We start from the raw sequence: 19082 nt of genomic DNA on the forward strand, positions 1-19082 counted from the left end.
GCTGGACCTCTCAGGAGGACAGAGAACCCCTCTCCAGCACTTCCTTCTTGTTGCCAGGTCCACCACGATGCTGCAGGTGCCCCTGCCCCTGGATCGGGATGGGGTTCTCTTCCGGCTCCGCTTCACCACCCTGGCCCTTGGCACCGTGTTCTGCCCCCTCTTCGGGTTCCTCTTCTGTGTCACCTGGTCTTTGCTGTTCCATTTCCAGGAGACAACAGCCACCCACTGTGGGGTAAGCGACCCTCATCTGCTCAGTGTCCCCCCAGGTTGTGGCTGCTGGGCTGGGGCGGCCGTGGGGGTGGCAGGACCCCTCTGTTCTTCTGCACTTTCCCACCAGAAGTGTCGGGGGATGTTGGACCAGGTGCTTTATTTTGTTGTGGTGCCTGGGGCCTGGCAGCTGGGGTCTGAGGTTTATAAAAGGGACCTTGGGAAGTGCAGACTGGTCAGGTTGGTGTGTCTGTACTGGGCACGTTAGTGGTGGTTCTTGTAAGGGATAAAACCAGTGAAGCTACAGAGCAAAATGCTGTCTGGTGGAAGAGTGAGCTCAGCCCTGAGGAAAGGGGTTGCAGGCTGGGAGAGCAACCTGGTCTGGTGGGAGGTGTCCCTGCTCCAGATTTTGGCAGCACCCTCAGCCTGTGTCACCCCAGAGCACACAAGGAACAGATGACACAGAGCCCTGAGGTCACCTCCTGCTGGTGTCAGACCGACCACCTACTCCTGTCCTTGGGTCCCAGCTTGGAACCAGCTGCTTCCCCACGCGTGTGCCATGGGGAGGAGCCTGAGCACATCCCTTTGGGAAATCGAGCTGGTCCCTCCCAACCCGCAAGCACATGCTGTGATTCCTCTGAGGAATTCCAGTAGCTCTGAGGGACAGCAATCCATGAAACTCCAGACTGGTTTGGTTGGGAAGGGATCTTAAAGCTCACCCAGTGCCCCCCCTGCATGGGCAGGGACACCTCCCAGCAGCCCAGGCTGCTCCAAGCCCCATCCAACCTGCCCTTCAACACTGCCAGGGATGGGGCAGCCACAGCTTCCCTGGGCAACCTGGGCCAGGCTCTCCCCACCCTCACAGCCCAGAATTTCTCCCTCCCATCTCAGCTCCAGCTCCCTCTGCCAGCTGGAAACCCTTCCCCCTGCTCCCAGCCCTCCCTGCCCTTGTCCCAAGCCCCTCCCCAGCTTTCCTGGAGCCCCTCCAGGCCCTGGAAGGTGCTCTCAGGTCTCCCTGGAGCCTTCTCTCTTCTCTGCACCACACCACGAGCTGCCGTGCCTCTGCCTGTGACCCGCTGTCCCTTTCCCAGGTGCCCAACTACCTCCCGTCCATCAGCGCGGCCATCGGGGGCGAGACCCCCCAGCGCTACGTCTGGCGTCTCTGCGTCGCCCTCCACGCCGCCCCGCGCCTGCTGGTGGCCCTGGCCTACTGGAACCACTACCTGAGCTGCCCCTGCGCCCACCCCCGCTACCTGCGCCTCTGCCACTGCAACCTGCTGCTCAACCTGCTGGAGAACTTCGCCCTCCTCCTCCTCACCTATGTCTCCTCCTCTGAGAACTATGGTAGGTGCCTCCTGCCCAGCGCAGGAGGAGTTCTGGAACTGGTCAGCTTGGAGGGGAAATAATCAGTGGAAAGAAGATCTTATTAATGCTTACAAATATCTGAAGGGTGCGTGTCCAGGAGAAGGGGCCAGTTTCTTCTCAGCAGTGCCCAGGGACAGGACAAGGGGCCACGGGCACAAGCTGGAGCACAGGAGGGTCAAGCTGAAGATGAGGAGGAGCTTGTTGCCTGTGAGGGTGGCAGAGCCCTGGGCCAGGCTGCCCAGAGAGGCTGTGGAGGCTCCTTCTCTGGAGACATCCCAACCCCTCTGGAGGTTCCTGTGGGATCTGCTGTAGGGATCCTGCTCTAGGGGGTTGGATGGATGATCTCCAGAGCTCCCTTCCAACCCCCACTATTTTATGATTCTAAGAAAAATAAGTCTCTTAATTAAAATAATTCTATTAAAATGAGTATTTATAGAGCAAAGTTCACAGTCCATAGAGGGCAAATAGCCACGTTCTTCCCCAAACTCTTGGTAACTGATAGTTCCCTGAAAGTGTAGGTTGAATTTTTGTGTCAGCACCGGGAGGATCAGATGTTAGGACTTGGTTCCCACTTGCCTGGTTGTCACCAGGTTGGTGCTCATCCCTGCTGACTCCTCCATGGCCACTGCTGAGCTCTGGCTGTTGGTTCCAGCTGCCTTTTCAACACCTTCCCACGAAACTGCCTGGGCAAAATTCCCTGTCTTGGCCTGAAAACAAAGTCAGAGTCTCTCAGATGAAGTTGGTGTGTGGAGAGCACAGTCAGGACAGGCTGAGAAATGCTCTTTTGTCCTCTGGTCTTATCTGAGAGGAAGTGCCAGAGGTGACATCAGGTGCTGTTTAATCCAAAGGTCTGAAGGTGGCACCAGGGGTTGACTTGAGAGGACTCAGACCCAGGAGCCAGCGAGATGCTGCTCTTGCAGCAGGAACAACCCCAGCTCTGGGACATGGCAGCAAGAGAGTCACGAGTCACCTGTCCCTGCTCACCTGTGAGGGTGACAATGACAGATACGGTGTCCAGTTGGGGGGTGATAGAATCATGGAGTAGTTTTGGTTGGAAAAGACCTTGAAGATCACCCAGTCCCACTGCTCCCCCAGCCCTGCCCAGGCCACCCCTGCCCCGTGTCCCTCAGCACCATCTCCAGGGCTTGGAAACCCCTCCAGGGATGGGGACTCCCCCCTGCCCTGGGCAGCCTGGGCCAGGCCCTGACAACCCTTGCCAGGAAGGAATTGTTCCCCAGATCCAACCTCAGCCTCCCCTGGCACAACTTGAGGCCGTTCCCTCTGGTCCTGTCGCTTGTTCCTGGGGAGCAGAGCCCGACCCCCCTGGCTCCAACCTCCTCTCAGGAGCTGCAGAGCCAGCAGGTCTCCCCTCAGCCTCCTTTGCTCCAGGCTGGACACCCCCAGCTCCCCCAGCTGCTCCTCACAAGTTCTCCAGCCCCTTCTCCTTCTGCTCCAGCCCCTTCCCCAGCTCCCTTGCCCTTCTCTGGACACGCTCCAGCCCCTCCATGTCCTTCTTGTCCTGAGGGGCCAGAACTGCCCCCAGGACTCCAGGTGCCCCCTCCCCAGTGCCCAGCACAGGCAAAATGTTCTCACAAGGTCTCACAAAGAGTCTGGGCTGGTGCTCTGAGGAGGTTTGGAATGGGGCTGCTGGGGGAAGGTTGGTGGAAGGGTGAGCTGGGGCACAGGGGTGCAGCTGATGTGTTGAGATTATCTTCCCACTCACAACGGGTGAGGAGAACAAGCTCTGAAAGGGCAGACATGGTGGGGATCAGGAATCCTTGTGACTGCTGAGAGCAACAAGCTGGAAACGAGCTGTGGCCACCAGGGCTCTCTTGAGAAGGCTGTGAACGTGTCTGCAGGGCTGAGGGATCCAGGGGAGCAGGTGGATGATTCCTGAGGGTCCCTGCAGCCCCCTGCTGCCACCACAGCAGGGCATCCCACTGGAAGCCCAGAGCACTGCAGGCACTGTCCTGATTCCCTGTTCAAGTGGGTGTCTGGAGATGTTGCAGGATGTCTGGGAGAAGGTGTAGAAGTGGTGCTGAGGGACATGGGTCAGTGGCGACCTTGGCAGGGCTGAGTTAACTGTTGGACTGGATGGTCTCAAAGGTCTTTTCCACCCAAAAACAATTCCATGATGTATGACTCTGAAAGCAGCTGACAAGTGTGAGAGCCCCACCAGCCTTTGGGCTGGGAAGCCAGGTGCCCCTTCTCTGGGTCCACTGCCTATTTCCCACCCCTAGATGTTCCCATCTTTCCCAGTGGCTGTTTCCCTTCTCCCCCCCCTGCTCCTCTCTCAGGAGCTGTGCCAGGGCCACTCTGTCCAACAGAGCTTCCCACCATGTGGGTCCTCATTGGCTTCCACTGGACCTTCCCCAGTGGGGCTGGTGACTTCAGGGCTGTGGTGTCATGAGCAGAGGCCAAGGACCTCCCCAGCCTTTCGGGTGAGGATCCCTAGTGGAGCCCAGTGCCCTGGGATGGCTGGAGATGAACTTCCAGGATGGAGGTCTGTGGTCTAGGGGTGTTCCTGTCCCACTCACCTTCCTGCCAGCACTCCCTGTCCCCTATGGTGAGGCATCCCCTTGTCACCCTGCCTGCCCCTGCCAGTGTCCCCAGCTGTCCCCACCATGGCAGGGAGCTGCAGACCCTCCTAAGGGCAGAGCTGCTAGAGCCTGCCAGGGCTGGGAGCCCTCGGGAATTCAGACACTCTTTTTGGCCTTGGGACAACTCAAAGCACATTGTCACCCCCAGGGCTCTGCCTGTGCCCCATTCTGTGGCTCTGCCTGGATTGTGCAGAGCTCCACGAGGAGGAGACCAGAGCGTGGCTGGGAAAAAGCCCCAGAGGGTTCAGACTAACCCAGTTTTCTCAGATCCCTCTTGCAGACTAATCCCAGCTTTGAGGGGAAAGTTTCAGAGCTGAGCTGCCATCCCGAGCTGAGGACAGGCCCAGGTTAATCGTCTTGGCCAAGACATGGTCAGGTCTTCACCTCTGGTGCTGCCTTTGCTCCTCCTGTGGTTTCCGTTCCCCTGGGACTGGGAAGGGAAGCAGGGAGGATGGTGTCATGTTCAGGTGGCTGGGAATTCAGGCTGTGGTTCAGTTCCTGGAGAAGAGGCTGGGAAACTCCCTTGAATAATAGGAACAGTCATTTGAAACTAACTGGCCTGGAGGTGCCTGGGCTTTGTGTGGGGCTTGGTGAGCTGCTCCAGCTGCACGTCCAGCCTGACCCCACTTCTGTGCTCCTTCAGTGACACACAAGGCAAGCTCAGTGCTGGTGACAAGGCTGATGGCATCTGTTCATTATGGAATAGTTCTGGTTGGAAAAGACCTCTAAGGTCACCCAGTCCAACCCTTCCCCAGCCCTGCCAAGGCCACCCCTGCCCCGTGTCCCTCAGCACCATCTCCAGGGCTTGGAAACCCCTCCAGGGATGGGGACTCCCCCCTGCCCTGGGCAGCCTGGGCCAGGCCCTGACAACCCTTGCCAGGAAGGAATTGTTCCCCAGATCCAACCTCAGCCTCCCCTGGCACAACTTGAGGCCGTTCCCTCTGGTCCTGTCGCTTGTTCCTGGGGAGCAGAGCCCGACCCCCCTGGCTCCAACCTCCTCTCAGGAGCTGCAGAGCCAGCAGGTCTCCCCTCAGCCTCCTTTGCTCCAGGCTGGACACCCCCAGCTCCCCCAGCTGCTCCTCACAAGTTCTCCAGCCCCTTCTCCTTCTGCTCCAGCCCCTTCCCCAGCTCCCTTGCCCTTCTCTGGACACGCTCCAGCCCCTCCATCTCCTTCTTGTCCTGAGGGGCCAGAACTGCCCCCAGGACTCCAAGTGCCCCCTCCCCAGTGCCCAGCACAGGGGCACAATCCCTGCCCTGCTCCTGCTGCCCACCCTGTGGTGACACAGCCAGGATGCTGGTGGCCTCCTTGGCCATCTGGGCACTCTCTGGCTCATCTCCAGCCTCTGTCGACCAACCCCCCAGGTTCTTTTCCCCTGAGCACTTTCAGTCCCTCTCCCCAAGCCTGGAGTGTTGCCTGAGGTTGATATGACCCCAGGACCCAGCACTGAGCTTGGTTGAACAACACACAATTGACCTCAGCCCATCAATAACTGGCAGGTAGATAATGCAGGAGACCAGAAGATGCCCTGTCTGGTTCTCAGACTGGCTCACTGTGCAAGCCCACCCTCTGTGCCTCAGTTTCCCCTTGTTTAGAACAGTGCTGGTGATGCTGAGCTGCTCTCGAGCATGTCTGAGGTTCACAGCCATGGGAAGCAGCAGAGACTCTCAGACCAGATGCCAGAGCACATAAACACCCTCCTGGCACCTTTGGGATGAGTCTTCCAGCAATGTGCACCCCCCTCCAGCCCCAGGCTCATGGGGGAACCTCGTCTGAGCAGTTTTGCCATGAAACCCACCTGCTGCTCACACCTCCTGGGTGCTGGGACCCCTGGCAGGACCCCTGCCTGCAGAGCACCATCCTGCACCCTCCACAAACCTCCCTCCATGTTCCCCATGTACTCTTGGCTCAGGTTTAACAGGAAACCTGTTGTCTTGTTGATTCAGCAATCCATGAAAATGCCTTCATCATCTTCATCACGTCGGCTCTGGGCCACATGCTCCTGACGTGCATCCTCTGGAGAATGACTAAGAAACACACAGTAAGTCCTGAGGTACAGACACTTTCCTTTCTTCTCTGGGTGCAGTGCTGGGGAGGGGCTCTGGGCTGGTGGTGGGGGCTCTTGGCTGTCGCTCACTGGTGAAATAACCATACCCAGGTGCTGAGGGAGTTGACACACCAGCTGAAACTGGGAAATGTGGTCACTGAAGTTTGTGGTTTATCAAAACAAAGTGGGGAGGAATCTTTTAATTTCCCATTTCTGGTTCTCACTTGGAGCTGACGTTTGAAAACTGCCCCATTAGTGTCCCCATGGCTTTGCTGACCCCTTCTCCTGCCTCTGAGCTGACGTTGGCTTCTCTGTGCTGGGAAAACTGGGAACCTGCTGGTGCCTCCGACTGGGAACAGCTGCAGCGGGCTCTGGGTGTTGTGGTGTCCCTTTCCTCCAGGAATCATGGCACGGAGCAGGGGGCTGTGGGGCTTGTCCTCTGTGAGGGTCCTGGTGGGCTCAGGGACTCACTGGTTGTGCAGAGGAGCCAGCCAGGAGCTTCTGTCTCCATCCCCTGGATGGAGCTTTGGTTCCCTGCTGGTTTGTGGTGTGAGGGCAGGGCAGGCAGCTCTGAAACTCCATCTGTGAAAGCTGCTTCTGCACATGTGCCCCTTGTATGCTAGGATTGGCCTGGAGTTCTGGGCTCCCTGGATCTCTCCATCCTTTTCTCCTTGGGATGTGTCTCACCCAATCCAACCCTGACAGTCCCCAGCACCAAACAGGGTCCCCAGGGCTCCTTGGACTGGGTTGTCCCAGGAATGTGGTTGCTATGCAAAGCAGGGACCTTCAGGGGAAGCTGTTGGAGGTGTGTGCTCTTATCCCAGGGCTGGGAAGCTGGTGCAGGTGGGAGCATGTCCCTTCAAAGGGTCTGGACACAGGGATCAAGGGTGCTGGGCTCAGGGGCTGCTGGGACAGGCACAGGGAGCACCTGGAAACAGCTCCTGCTCCATCACGGCTGTTTCTTGTCCCTCCCAGCAGTTCCCTGAGTCCAGCCCCTCACTGGCTTATTCCAGACACCTGGAAAGACTCTTCCAGTAGTTGTTTGGCTGCAAGATTCCCTATGGAACTGGGAGATGCAGGGGTTCCCCTCTGTCGCTGGGATGTGACCTGGTGATGCAGGGATGACAGGAGCTCAGCAGTCACTCCTTGGCAGCTTTTCCAGGGCTTCCTTGATTTATTTCAGCCTTTCTGGCTCATCCTGCATGCCCCGCTGGCCGTGGGTACAGGATGCTGCCTGTGGCAGGAGCTGCAGGCAGAGAGCTCTGCTGGAAGGTGTCCCTGGCCCATCCCAGGACTGGAGCTGGAGGATCGAGTCAGGGAGGTGAGCAGGCTGCTCCCATCAACATCTGGCTTCTCTCTGGGAGTACTTGGGGTGGGTTTCTCCCAAATTCACCTCAGGAAACATCATGAGCAAGGCCCCACGGGTGGTGTTTTGAGCTGGTGTGCTCTGCCACCATCTGGCAGCACCTCTCCCTGCAGGTTTCCCACTCTGCCACCATGTCTGGTCTGGTTCCTTATCTGCTGCTGAGGAGCCGAGGAGAGCAGGCAGGAGGTGCTGGCATGGTTGTCCAGAGCCCCCCGTGTCTGCACATCCACAGCCAGGCCATGAAGTTGCAGTGGGATGGGGGCTTTAGAATCGTAGCATTGTTTTGGTTGGAAAAGATCTTCAAGATCACCCAGTCCCACTGCTCCCCCAGCCCTGCCCAGGCCACCCCTGCCCTGTGTCCCTCAGCACCATCTCCAGGGCTTGGAAACCCCTCCAGGGATGGGGACTCCCCCCTGCCCTGGGCAGCCTGGGCCAGGCCCTGACAACCCTTGCCAGGAAGGAATTGTTCCCCAGATCCAACCTCAGCCTCCCCTGGCACAACTTGAGGCCGTTCCCTCTGGTCCTGTCGCTTGTTCCTGGGGAGCAGAGCCCGACCCCCCTGGCTCCAACCTCCTCTCAGGAGCTGCAGAGCCAGCAGGTCTCCCCTCAGCCTCCTTTGCTCCAGGCTGGACACCCCCAGCTCCCCCAGCTGCTCCTGCTCAGACTGGTGCTCCAGCCCCTTCCCCAGCCCTCTGTGGGGCTCTCCTGGGGGTCCAGCCCATGCCCAGGCAGCCTTTGGGGTGTCTGTCACCCGGGGCTGTCACCAGGGGCTGTCACCTGGGTTCTCCTGCGCCTGCAGGCACTGGAGCAGCTTGTGCATCTCCTGCTCCAGCTCAGCTTCCTCCTGCCACCTTGGAAAGGCCCAGCAGGTGGAGGGGAGCTGAGCATGGCCCTCCCAGAGCTGGCTGTCCCCCACGGAGTGTCCCCCCTGCCCCAGCTCCCCGCGGGGCTGGTTGTCACCAGGTGGAGCTGTGGCTGGAGGGTGCAGAGCCAGTTCCTCCCGACAGGGAAGCGTGGCCCCGGCGTGGCTGCCTGTGGATGTGTGTGGATCCAGGGCCAGGGTGGGCAGTGCCCTCTGATAAGCAGGTGCTCTCCCTTATCACCCCTCTGCAGATCTGCCCGTCGCTCCCCCCCCATCCCGGGAGGTGCCCGTGGGGCTCCTGCTGGGAATCACTCCCACGGGGCCGCAGCTCCTCCGGGCTGGACCACTTGGGTTCCCTGGGATGCCTGCCAGCTTCCCGAGGCTGCTGGTGGCCCCAGGCTTGGCTGACAGGCTTGGCCTGGCTCCTGCCACCCCCACGGCTCGCGTGTCTGGGCAGGGGGGTGACAGGGCTGCACGAGGCCGGGGACAGCGTGGTGACGCCGCTGCCACATCCTGCTCGCCCCGGGCCGGTGGGAACTGCCGGCCTCAGCAGCAGCAGGGAGAAGTTGGGCAGTGCCTGCTGAGCTGGCCAGGCTGGGGGTGGGGGCGGGTGGTCTCTTCTGGTGGGTCACGGTGTCTTGGGGCTGGTTTTTTGCTCCGCTCGTGTCTCTTGTGGGGCTTTCAGTTTGCCTACCCCCAGCCGGTGGTGGCAGGAGGGGACAGGGGAGGGGGACAGTTCTGGTCCCGTGTTGTGTCTCCTCCTTCCTTTCACTTCAACAGAGGGTACCGGAGCAGAGGAAGCCACCCAGGGTCCCCGGGGGGGTTCAGGTTCTCCTGGGCCGAACCTTGCACCATCTCCAGGACAAACTCTGTGCGAGCAGATGGGGCCCAGCCATCCCCTGAGGGGGGATCTGTGTGCAGCCCCCTTGGGGACCCAAGTGGGGCAGCAGGACAGGGCCAGCAGAGCCCTCCCCAGGCCCTGTGTCTGGCGCTGCTGCCAGAGGGGGTGAAGCTCCCCAGGTTTGCCAGAGTTTCTGTGCCCGAGTTACAGGAATTGGTCTTGCAAAAGCCTCGTGCTCGGTGTCGCAACTGCCTTTCTGCAAGGGCAGGAAGGTGCTGAGGAACTTGGTGAAGGGGGAAGTACAGATGGTTTCCAGCTGCAAGGTGGCAAAGAGTGAGGGAAAGGAGAATAGAACTCTGCAAGAGGGAAAAGAGAGAGAAAGCAGGCTGAGAGGAGGAGGGGAGGGGGCAGAGAGGAGAGCTCAGGGAGGGAGGAGGGCAAATAGAGCCAGCGAGCTTCAAGCTCTGGCCTGATCCCGGGGGACCAGAGGCAGCTCACACGGTGCCCGGGGCTGGTGTGGCATTGCCCTCCCCTGCTGGCACCTGTGTGGTCCCTGTCAGCTCCTGGCTGGCCGCACGCCCTTCGGAGCCCTCCCTCCCTCCATCTGTGCCGCAGCCGGGGCCGAGCGGTGCAGCAGAGCAGGGCAGTTTCACTTCTTGTCTGCAAACATCTTTTCCCCGCCCCGTCCCAGGGGCTGCGGCTCGGCTGAGGACTCGTGGTTTCAGCCCCGCGCCCCGGCCAGGGCAGCGGCCCCCGGGGCAGCCACGGGGGCTCACACACCTCTATAAATATCCCAGAGCTGAGGTCTCAGTGCTGGGGCAGCTTGTGCTTCACCGCAGGGGAGCCAGAAATGCTCGAGGGGGAGCTGGGACCAGCGTGCAGCACATCACCTTCAGGTGCTGCTGGCCCCCAGGAAGCAACCTCTGCTCTGCTCTGCTGAGACCCCCCTGCAGGGCTGGGAGCAGCTCTGGGGTCCCCAGCACAGGGAGGACACGGAGCTGTTGGAGAGAGGCCAGAGGAGGCCCCGGAGATGCTGGGAGGGCTGGAGCAGCTCTGCTCTGGAGCCAGGCTGGGAGAGTTGGGGTGTTGAGCCTGGAGAAGAGAAGGCTCCAGGGAGAGCTGAGAGCACCTTCCAGGGCCTGAAGGGGCTCCAGGAAAGCTGGGGAGGGGCTTGGGACAAGGGCAGGGAGGGCTGGGAGCAGGGGGAAGGGTTTCCAGCTGGCAGAGGGAGCTGGAGCTGAGATGTGAGGGAGAAATTCTGGGCTGTGAGGGTGGGGAGAGCCTGGCCCAGGTTGCCCAGGGAAGCTGTGGCTGCCCCATCCCTGGCAGTGTTGAAGGGCAGGTTGGATGGGGCTTGGAGCAACCCCTTCATGTCAGGGGTGGGACTGGGTGATCTTTAAGGTCCCTCCAACCCAACCATTCTGTGATTCCATGAAGGGACAGCTCTTGAGCACACTAGTGCTTGAAGGGTCTCAGGACAGTATGGCTGTTGCATTTTGAATTAATGGCACTTTATCTTCCCATTCCCTGTCCCCACCAGGAACTGGGGTGTGTGGTCCCTCTTCCTCCCCTCTGGAGGCAGTGGGGGAAGAGGTTCCGTGCCTCTCAGCCGAGTTTGCAGGGCTGGGGCTCATGTAGGGCAGGGGGAGGAGACACCAGGTGCTTTCTGCAGGCTCAGAGCAGCACAGAGCAGTGTCCTGGGCTGGGGCTGCAGGGCTGTCCCCCCCAGCTGGTGTTGGTGCAGCTGGTCTCTTCTGTCTCCCATCATCCAGCCTCCTGCTCTTGAGTCACCTCCGTGTGCATGGGGCTTATGCCTCAGCCCAAAGCCTTTCAAGCTGCCAGACTAAATATAATTCCCCTGAGGTTTTCTGGGCCAGACACACATTCAGGCATGGAGGGCTGGCTCGGGGAGGGGGGGGACACTGTGTGAAACTGGAGAGCCTTGCAGGGGACACTGGTGCCCTGCTCTGTCTTGCCAGGAGGAAATTGTGGAGCTGGGGTTGGCAGCTGAGTTTTGGCAGGCCAGCAGCCCCAGCAAGGCCCTGGGGGAGCTTGGAGCCCCCTGGCTCTGGGAGGTAGTGCCTGCTGCCCGTGCCAGGCATCCCTCTGACCTGGCATCCCTCTGCCTTGGTATCCCTCTTCCCCGGTACCTCTCTGCCCAGGCCCTGCAGGGGAGTAGTTTCTGTGCTGCACCATGCTCCATTAAGCTTAGGGTCAGGATCAGGTCTAGGGTCCCTGCAGCAGTGAGGAGGAGCATGGGGATGGGGAGCTGGAGCGTTGCCCCCTGCCCTGATGCAGGAGGAGGAGGCAGGACCTAGCTCTGCGGGCAGTGCAGCAGGAGCTCCAGCAGCTGCTGGTGGAGTTGAGCAGCTGTTCTGCTCCTGGCCTGGGCTGTCCCCACCGCCCTGCCAGGCTGGGGTCACCCCCATGGCCCCTCACTGCTCCTGGCAGGTTCAGCTGCCTGGTCCCCCAGCCTTCGGCACCAGGTCACTGTGAGCCCCTTGTGAGGGACCTGGGGCTGCCTCTGATCCACTGCAGGGTGGGCACTGGGGGTCTGCAGTGCAGTGCACTGAGGTGCTGTGTGACATGGTGCAGTGCAGTAGGACCTGGTGCGGTGCAGTATCACACAGTGCAATGCTGTATGACACCATGCAGTGCTGTATCATGCTGTGCAGTGCAGTAAGACGCCGTGCAGTGCAGTAAGACACAGTGCAGTGTCACTCTGTGCAGTGCAGTGTCACACCATGCAGTGCAGTAGGACACGGTGCAGTGCTGTATGACACCATGCAGTGCTGTATCACACCGTGCAGTGCAGCAGGATGCAGTGCAGTGCTGTATGACACAGTGCAGTGCAGTATCACACCATGCAGTGCTGTATCACACCGTGCAGTGTAGCAGGACGCAGTGCAGTGCTATATGACACAGTGCAGGGCAGCAGGACGCAGTGCAGCAGGACGCAGTGCAGTGCTGTATGACACAGTGCAGTGCAGCAGGATGCAGTGCAGTGCTGTATGACACAGTGCAGGGCAGCAGGATGCAGTGCAGCAGGATGCAATGCAGTGCTGTATGACACAGTGCAGGGCAGCAGGACGCAGTGCAGGGCGGTCTCACGCTGTGCAGGGCCGTGCAGTGCAGCACAGTGTGGTGCAGTGCCCGGGAGCTGCTGCTCTCCCCCAGGGGCTCTTAGGGACCCGCTGCAAACGCCCGGACCCGGCGCCTCGTTGCTGCTCCGCTCCCGGGCACTGCAGCCTCTCCACCCTCACACCTCAGCTCCAGCCTCCTCCTGCTTCCCGGGGTCCTGGGAGATGCTGGCGAGAGGGACCTGGGTCAACCCGAGGGGGGAAGAACCTGCCCAGGCCCCCGGGGTGGAGGTGCAGGCCCCACGTCCCCAGATGTTGTCCCCAGATGTTGAGGGCACTGGCGGGGCCGTCCTTCCTCTCTGGGTTTTCCTCCCTGCTGTGACCTGTTTGTGCTCTCAGAGCTGAGCTTTCCGGGGCGGGGAGGCAGGGGGGGTGGGGGGGGGCGGAAAGTGTGATGGGGCAATTTAAATTTTCCTTACTCTCAGCAGTCCCTGATAATGGGAGATTTTGTCTCACGTGAAACGTCAGACGAGGGGGAAATTCCCCTCCCACCCAGAAGCGGGAATAACAGCCCCTGTCTGGGCCCTTTGTGGCACCCCCGGATGTTTTCTTTGGGGCTGAACCCTCCTTTCCACCCCCTGCCCCACGGGGGTTTCCCACAGGGCTCAGCACATTGGAGTGGAGACACTGGTTCCCCCCCTATGTCTTCCTTGATGTCCAGCTGCAGTTTGGGGTTCCTCTGCCATGAGGGCTCCCTGCTCTGCTCTGCTGAGACCCCCTGCAGGGCTGGGAACAGCTCTGGGGTCCCCAGCACAGGAAGGACACGGAGCTGTTGGAGAGAGGCCAGAGGAGCCATGGAGATGCTGGGAGGGCTGGAGCAGCTCTGCTCTGGAGCCAGGCTGGGAGAGTTGGGGTGTTGAGCCTGGAGAAGAGAAGGCTCCAGGGAGACCTGAGAGCACCTTCCAGTGCCTGAAGGGGCTCCAGGAAAGCTGGGGAGGGGCTTGGGACAAGGGCAGGGAGGGCTGGGAGCAGGGGGAAGGGTTTCCAGCTGGCAGAGGGAGCTGGAGCTGAGATGTGAGGGAGAAATTCTGGGCTGTGAGGGTGGGGAGAGCCTGGCCCAGGTTGCCCAGGGAAGCTGTGGCTGCCCCATCCCTGGCAGTGTTGAAGGGCAGGTTGGATGGGGCTTGGAGCAACCTGGGCTGCTGGGAGGTGGCCCTGCCCATGCAGGGGTGGCACTGGATGGCATTTGAGGTCTCTTCCCACCCAAACCAGCCTGTGAGTCAACGATTCTGTGCTCACCCGAAGGGCATTAACGTTTCTTTCTCCACGATGCTCAGGGTGGTGGGAACACTTCATCCCCGTGCTCTGCTCCCACCTGTGGTGCTGCTAAAGGTGGTGCTGTGGGGACAGGATGGGGCCCCGCGGCACCAGGGTGGTTTCTACGGTGTCTCCAGCGCGGCGCCCGCCCCAGCCTGTGGTTTCCTCCTCCTGGGTGCAGTTGCAAGTGGGGGGAGCAGCCTCAGCCGCCTCCGCCTGCCCTGCTGGTGAATTCCCCACCCTGGGACCGTTGGGCAGAGCCCGGGGCCACCTGCAGCTGGAGGATCTGCTGTCTGGTAGAGCCCTGGGCCTGACCTGGGGGAGTGGTGAGAGCCCCATGGACATCCCTGCGGGTGGCCGGCTGCTCCTGCCTCAAAGTTCTCCCTTCTTCCAGCTGGAAACCCTTCCCCCTGCTCCCAGCCCTCCCTGCCCTTGTCCCAAGCCCCTCCCCAGCTTTCCTGGAGCCCCTTCAGGCCCTGGAAGGTGCTCTCAGCTCTCCCTGGAGCCTTCTCTTCTCCAGGCTCAGCACCCCAACTCTCCCAGCCTGGCTCCAGAGCAGAGCTGCTCCAGCCCTCCCAGCATCTCCGGGGCCTCCTCTGGCCTCTCTCCAACAGCTCCGTGTCCTTCCTGTGCTGGGGACCCCAGAGCTGCTCCCAGCCCTGCAGGGGGGTCTCAGCAGAGCAGAGCAGAGGGGACAATCCCCTCCCTGGCCCTGCTGGTCACGCTGCTGGTGACACAGCCCAGGACATGGGTGGGTTCAGGCTCTGTAGCTTGTTGGTGTTTGATGGTGCTGGAGACCCTGTGGCCCCCATTGCCCCTCACTGGCTGTACAGGGAAGGAGCTGGGTGGGTTCTGGAGCAGTGCAGCCCCCCATGACATCCTGCCCTTGGGGCTCCCTGCTGTGGGCAGCAACTTGGTTCATTTCCACGTGGGTGTGATCCCCCCCTTGTGCCTCCAAGGTCCTTACCTGGGTGGCTGTGCCCGAGGAACCAGGGTGCAGAGGGGCTCCTGGTGCCTGCCCAGGCCAGGGCAGAGCTTCCCTGGGGAGCTGGGTGGCTGCTCCAGCATCTCCAGTGTCCACAGGGGTGAAGGCTGAGCTGCTTGTGACCTCAGCAGGTCCCTGCTCAGCTGGGTCAGAGGGATGGGGCAGGCACCAGGGACTGGCCCAGGTGGTGACCCAGCCCTTGGTCTCTTCCAGGAGCGCAAGTCGTACAAGTGGAAGCAGCTGCTCTTCTTCTTCACCTTCATCACCTTCACTTTTGCTGTCTGCGTCTACTTCCACCACAACTGGTACTGTGGCCCTGGAGGTAAGGGGGCTGGGGCAGGGCTGCTGTCCCCCCCATGGCTTGGCCATGCCTGGGAGGGTCATAGAATCCCAGACTGGTGTGGGTTGGAGGGACCTTAAATCCCATCCAGCCCCACCCCTGCATGGGCAGGGACACCTCCCAGCAGCCCAGGCTGCTCCAAGCCCCATCCAACCTGCCCTTCAACACTGCCAGGGATGGGGCAGCCACAGCTTCCCTGGGCAACCTGGGCCAGGGTCTCACCATCCTCAGAGTGAGGAATTTCTTCCTCACATCCAACCCAAATCCACCCTCTGCCCAGGAAGGGGCCGGGGTGACCCCTTGGCTGCCAAGGGTGCTGCAGTGCCAGCCCGGGGTGGCTGTTGGATGTTAAATGAAACTGCTTCCCTGAAAGGGTTGTCAAACCCTGGCCTAGGCTGCCCAGGGAGGTGATTGAACCACCATCCCTGGAGGTGTTTCAGAGCCATGTCGATGTGGTGCTGAGGGACATGGGTTAGCACAGGACTGGGTAGAGTTGGGTTAATGGTCGGACTCGATCATAAAGTCCTTTTCCAGCCAGAACAATTCAGTGATCCCCCCTCACCTGCTCTGTTTCATCACCAGTGTACACCATCTTCGCCCTCCTGGAGTACCTGGTTGTCCTCTCCAACATGGCCTTCCACATGACTGCCTTTTGGGACTTTGGCAACAAGGAGCTGGTGGTGAGCTCGCTGCTGGAGGACAAGCACTTCTAGCTGCCCACGGGCGGGGGCTGCTGGTCCCCTGGGGGAGGCTGAGCCCCTTCTCTCTCCTGCTGCCCCCAGGCTGGGGACAGGGTGTTTGCTGTGGAGCTGCCACATGGATTGTCCCAGGGTCCTGAGTCCCACAGGTGTCTGTGCATGGCCCCTGGCTGTGCCTGGAGGGGAGACCTGGGGGCTCTTGTTGGGGACCCTCGAAGCTGGTACCCCCTGTCCTGGCTCCCTGCTGGCTGCTGGGATGGGCAGGGGGACAGAGGAGGGGGCAGGTACCTGCTGTCTCTTTCCTTGGAGGATGCTCTGGGCAGAGCAGGATTCTGCTCCCAGCCTTGCCCTGGCTGGTCTCATGGATCCTCCTCCAGGCTGAGGATCCTTGGCCAAGGTCTTCAAAAAGGGCTGGTGGCCTTTTGGGCCTGGAGGTTAAGGCAGCCTCAGGAGAAGGAGCACTGGCTGCCCCCTCATCTCTCTGGTCACACTCCCAAAGTGGAGCAGCCCAAAGCTTTGACTCCTTGGGAGGCCCTTGGGGCAGAGCTGGGTCCATGCCAGGGTGCTGGGATGTGTGACATGGATTTGGGTGCTGGGATGTGGGACATGGACCCTGCATGCTGGGATGTGTGACATGGATTTGGGTGCTGGGATGTGGGACATGGACCCTGTGTGCTGGGATGTGGGACATGGATTTGGGTGCTGGGATGTGGGACATGGACCCTGTGTGCTGGGGTGTGGGATGTGGATCTGGGTGTTGGGATGTGGGACATGGATCCATGGAACTGGGTCCAAGCTCTTCCAGAGCCTGGGGTGAGCATGAGAGCCTCGGCTTGGGGCTGGCTCCAGGCACTACTCTCCCATTTGGAGCTGGGCCAGGGTCCTGGCCCATCCTTGGCTGTGTCCAGGAGGGGACGTCCTGAAGATGGAAGTGTCTTCTGAAGCACCAGCTGCACGGGAGCACAGCAGGAGAGCTGGAGTGCAAGGGCACAGGGGCAGGAGCACCCACGCTCTCCTGCTTCCTGCCCAGAAATCCCTTCCAGCAAGGAGAGGGTGCTCCCAGGGGTGCTGTGCTCCAGGTCAATCCCAGTTTGGGGAGGAAAGGCCAGTGGGCTTGTGGTGAAGGTCCCTGCTCTGATGTCCTGTTGGCACCAGGACCTGTCTTGAACCTGGGGAGCTTGGTGCTTGCCTGGGCTCACCCCCACCATGCTCAGCCTTGACCCAACATGGGTCTCTGCAAATGCCACCACCTCCAGACCCCTGGGATGTCCCAGCACTTGTCCCTGTGCTGGCAGGGCTTGGGCAGAACCTCCTCCTCAACGGGCTGGGGCACCCTGGCTGGTGGCCCTGGCAGTGCCAGAGCTGGGCTGGCCATGGAGCAGGTCCTGCCACGCGTGTGCCCATCCAGGAGTGTCCCCACCACACCGTGCTGGGACCCATCCGTGTCCCCTGCCTGCATCTGTGTGACCTGCTGTCCCTGCAGTGCCTGTGCCGGGGTGTGAGGTGGAAATAAAGCCGTGAGGTTTTTGGTGAGCTCTCAGCAAACTCTGTCCCACCTCCAGCCACGATACACCCTCCTGGGACCAGGCAGTGGGGACAGGACATGGCCATGGAGACCGTCCCTTCCTGGGACCCCAGGCCAGGGTGGGGGCTGAGCCGGGGTGCAGGATGTGGACCAAGGGTGCTGGGGCTGGAGTGGGGGATGTGGATCCTGGGTGTTGAAACGGGTGCAGAACACGGGCCCTGGGTGCTGGGACTGAGGTGTGGGACACGGATCCTGGGTGCTGGGATGCAGAGCGTGGGTCCTGGGTGCTGGGGTGCAGGACGTGGCCCCCCCGGGTGCTGGGCAGGCCCGGGGGGGCGGGAGGAGCCGGGATCGGGGCGGGATCGGGGCTGGATGGAACTCAGAGGTTCCGGGCGAGTCCACCCCCCCGGGTCCGGGCTCTGCTCCCCCCCAGCCCCGGGGCTGCCGGTCCGGCTGCGGGGCGGGGGTTCCGGGGCTGGGCAGGGGAGCTGCTGCCTCAGTTTCCCTCTGGTCCGTGCTGGGGCTCCTGGGGGGGTTGGGGAGCCCTGACCTCAGCGCAGCCGGGCCGGGAGCGGCTGGGAGGGAACAGCCATGAGCTCATCCCGCTGCTCCGGGGCCAGAGCGGGGCCACATCCCGCTCCCCGCCTCCCGCCCCGGGGTCCCCCCTCGTCCCAGCACCCGCTCCTCCGCGGGGGCTGCAGCCCCTGCCCGTGCCCTGCCAGTCCTGGGGGGCCGGGGGGCTTGTGTTGGTGCCCTGGCAGGGGATCGAGGGGCCAGCTCCTGCCCCGGGCATGGGGACATCCCTGCCGTGGCACCCTGGGACCCCCCGACAGCACAGGGTGTCCCAGCTCTGCCCCACACTGTGGCACCCGGGGCTCTGCCATCGGCCCTGCCCGTGGGGAGCTGGTGGGGTGGCCATGGGGAGCCCTGTGGAGGGAGCAGGACATGGCCATGGGCAACTCTACACAGGGAGCAGGACGTGCCATGGATGATCCTCCATGGTGGGAGCAGGACATGGCCATGGGGATCCCCCAAAGAGGGAGCAGGACATGGCCATGGGGATCCCCCACAGAGGGAGCAGGACATGGCCATGGAGATCCCCCACACAGGGAGCAGGACATGACCATGGGGATCCCCCACAGAGGGAGCAGGACATGGCCATGGGGATCCCCCACAGAGGGAGCAGGACATGGCCATGGAGATCCCCCACAGAGGGAGCAGGACATGCAGCCCTCTGGGGACAATCTGGGGTCATGTCCCAGGGTCACCGGCTCCCAGCCTGGGGTGTCCAAGGGGTTCATGCTTTGCACCAGAGGCTGCAGCTTTGGGAGGGGGGACAGGGATGGGACATGGGCAGAGCCACCCTGCCCTGGGGGACAGGGATGGGACGTGGCCAGAGCCACCCTGCCTCGTGGCACTGTCACCCACGCTGGCCCCCAGCTCCAGCCGGGAAGTGGCAGCCGGGAACAAAGGCAGCTTGTTCCTGCAGGAAGGCCCCGGGGCTGGACAAGGGACCCGTGGGTGACAGTGGGGACCCTGCCAGGCCTTGCTGGACTGGCCAGCACGGCCGAGCTGCTGGGACCATTGCCAGCCTCAGCACTTGGCCACTGCACCCGGGGTCCCCCAGGACAGCCCAGCCCCTGGGTGTGGGGACATGGGGCTCAGAGCCAGAGCTGGGGTGGCTGGGGGCTTCTAGGGAGGGGACCTCACTCCTGCAGCCCCCTGGGTCCACCCCTGCAATGTCCCCCATGTCCCCATGGCCACCTCCTGCAATGTCCCTTTTCCCAGTGTCCCCCAGGCTATGTGTCCATGGCCACCTCCTGCAGTGTCCCTGTCCCATGTCCCCATGGC

At 61.7% G+C, this 19082-nt stretch overlaps 1 protein-coding gene across 4 annotated transcripts in view; it reads left to right on the forward strand.

Moving 5' to 3' along the window:
- The window catches only part of PGAP2 (post-GPI attachment to proteins 2), an 18741-nt gene extending 2917 nt beyond the window's left edge, over positions 1-15824 (forward strand). For 2 of the 4 annotated variants that reach the window (XM_051608782.1, XM_051608781.1), the window contains exons 2-6: positions 58-232; positions 1299-1551; positions 6117-6223; positions 14882-14990; positions 15591-15824. In XM_051608782.1, the coding sequence (XP_051464742.1) occupies positions 68-232; positions 1299-1551; positions 6117-6223; positions 14882-14990; positions 15591-15721 (765 nt within the window). In that variant the 5' untranslated portion in view covers positions 58-67 and the 3' untranslated portion in view covers positions 15722-15824. Of the gene's footprint in view, positions 1-57; positions 233-1298; positions 1552-1656; positions 2060-6116; positions 6224-14881; positions 14991-15590 lie in introns of those variants that run through there. The other 2 variants (XM_051608783.1, XM_051608785.1) reach the window with 2 other exon arrangements.
- The last annotated feature ends 3258 nt before the right edge of the window (positions 15825-19082 follow it).

Source organism: Apus apus, chromosome 1, assembly GCF_020740795.1.
Source record: "Apus apus isolate bApuApu2 chromosome 1, bApuApu2.pri.cur, whole genome shotgun sequence".
Classification (NCBI taxonomy): domain Eukaryota; kingdom Metazoa; phylum Chordata; class Aves; order Apodiformes; family Apodidae; genus Apus; species Apus apus.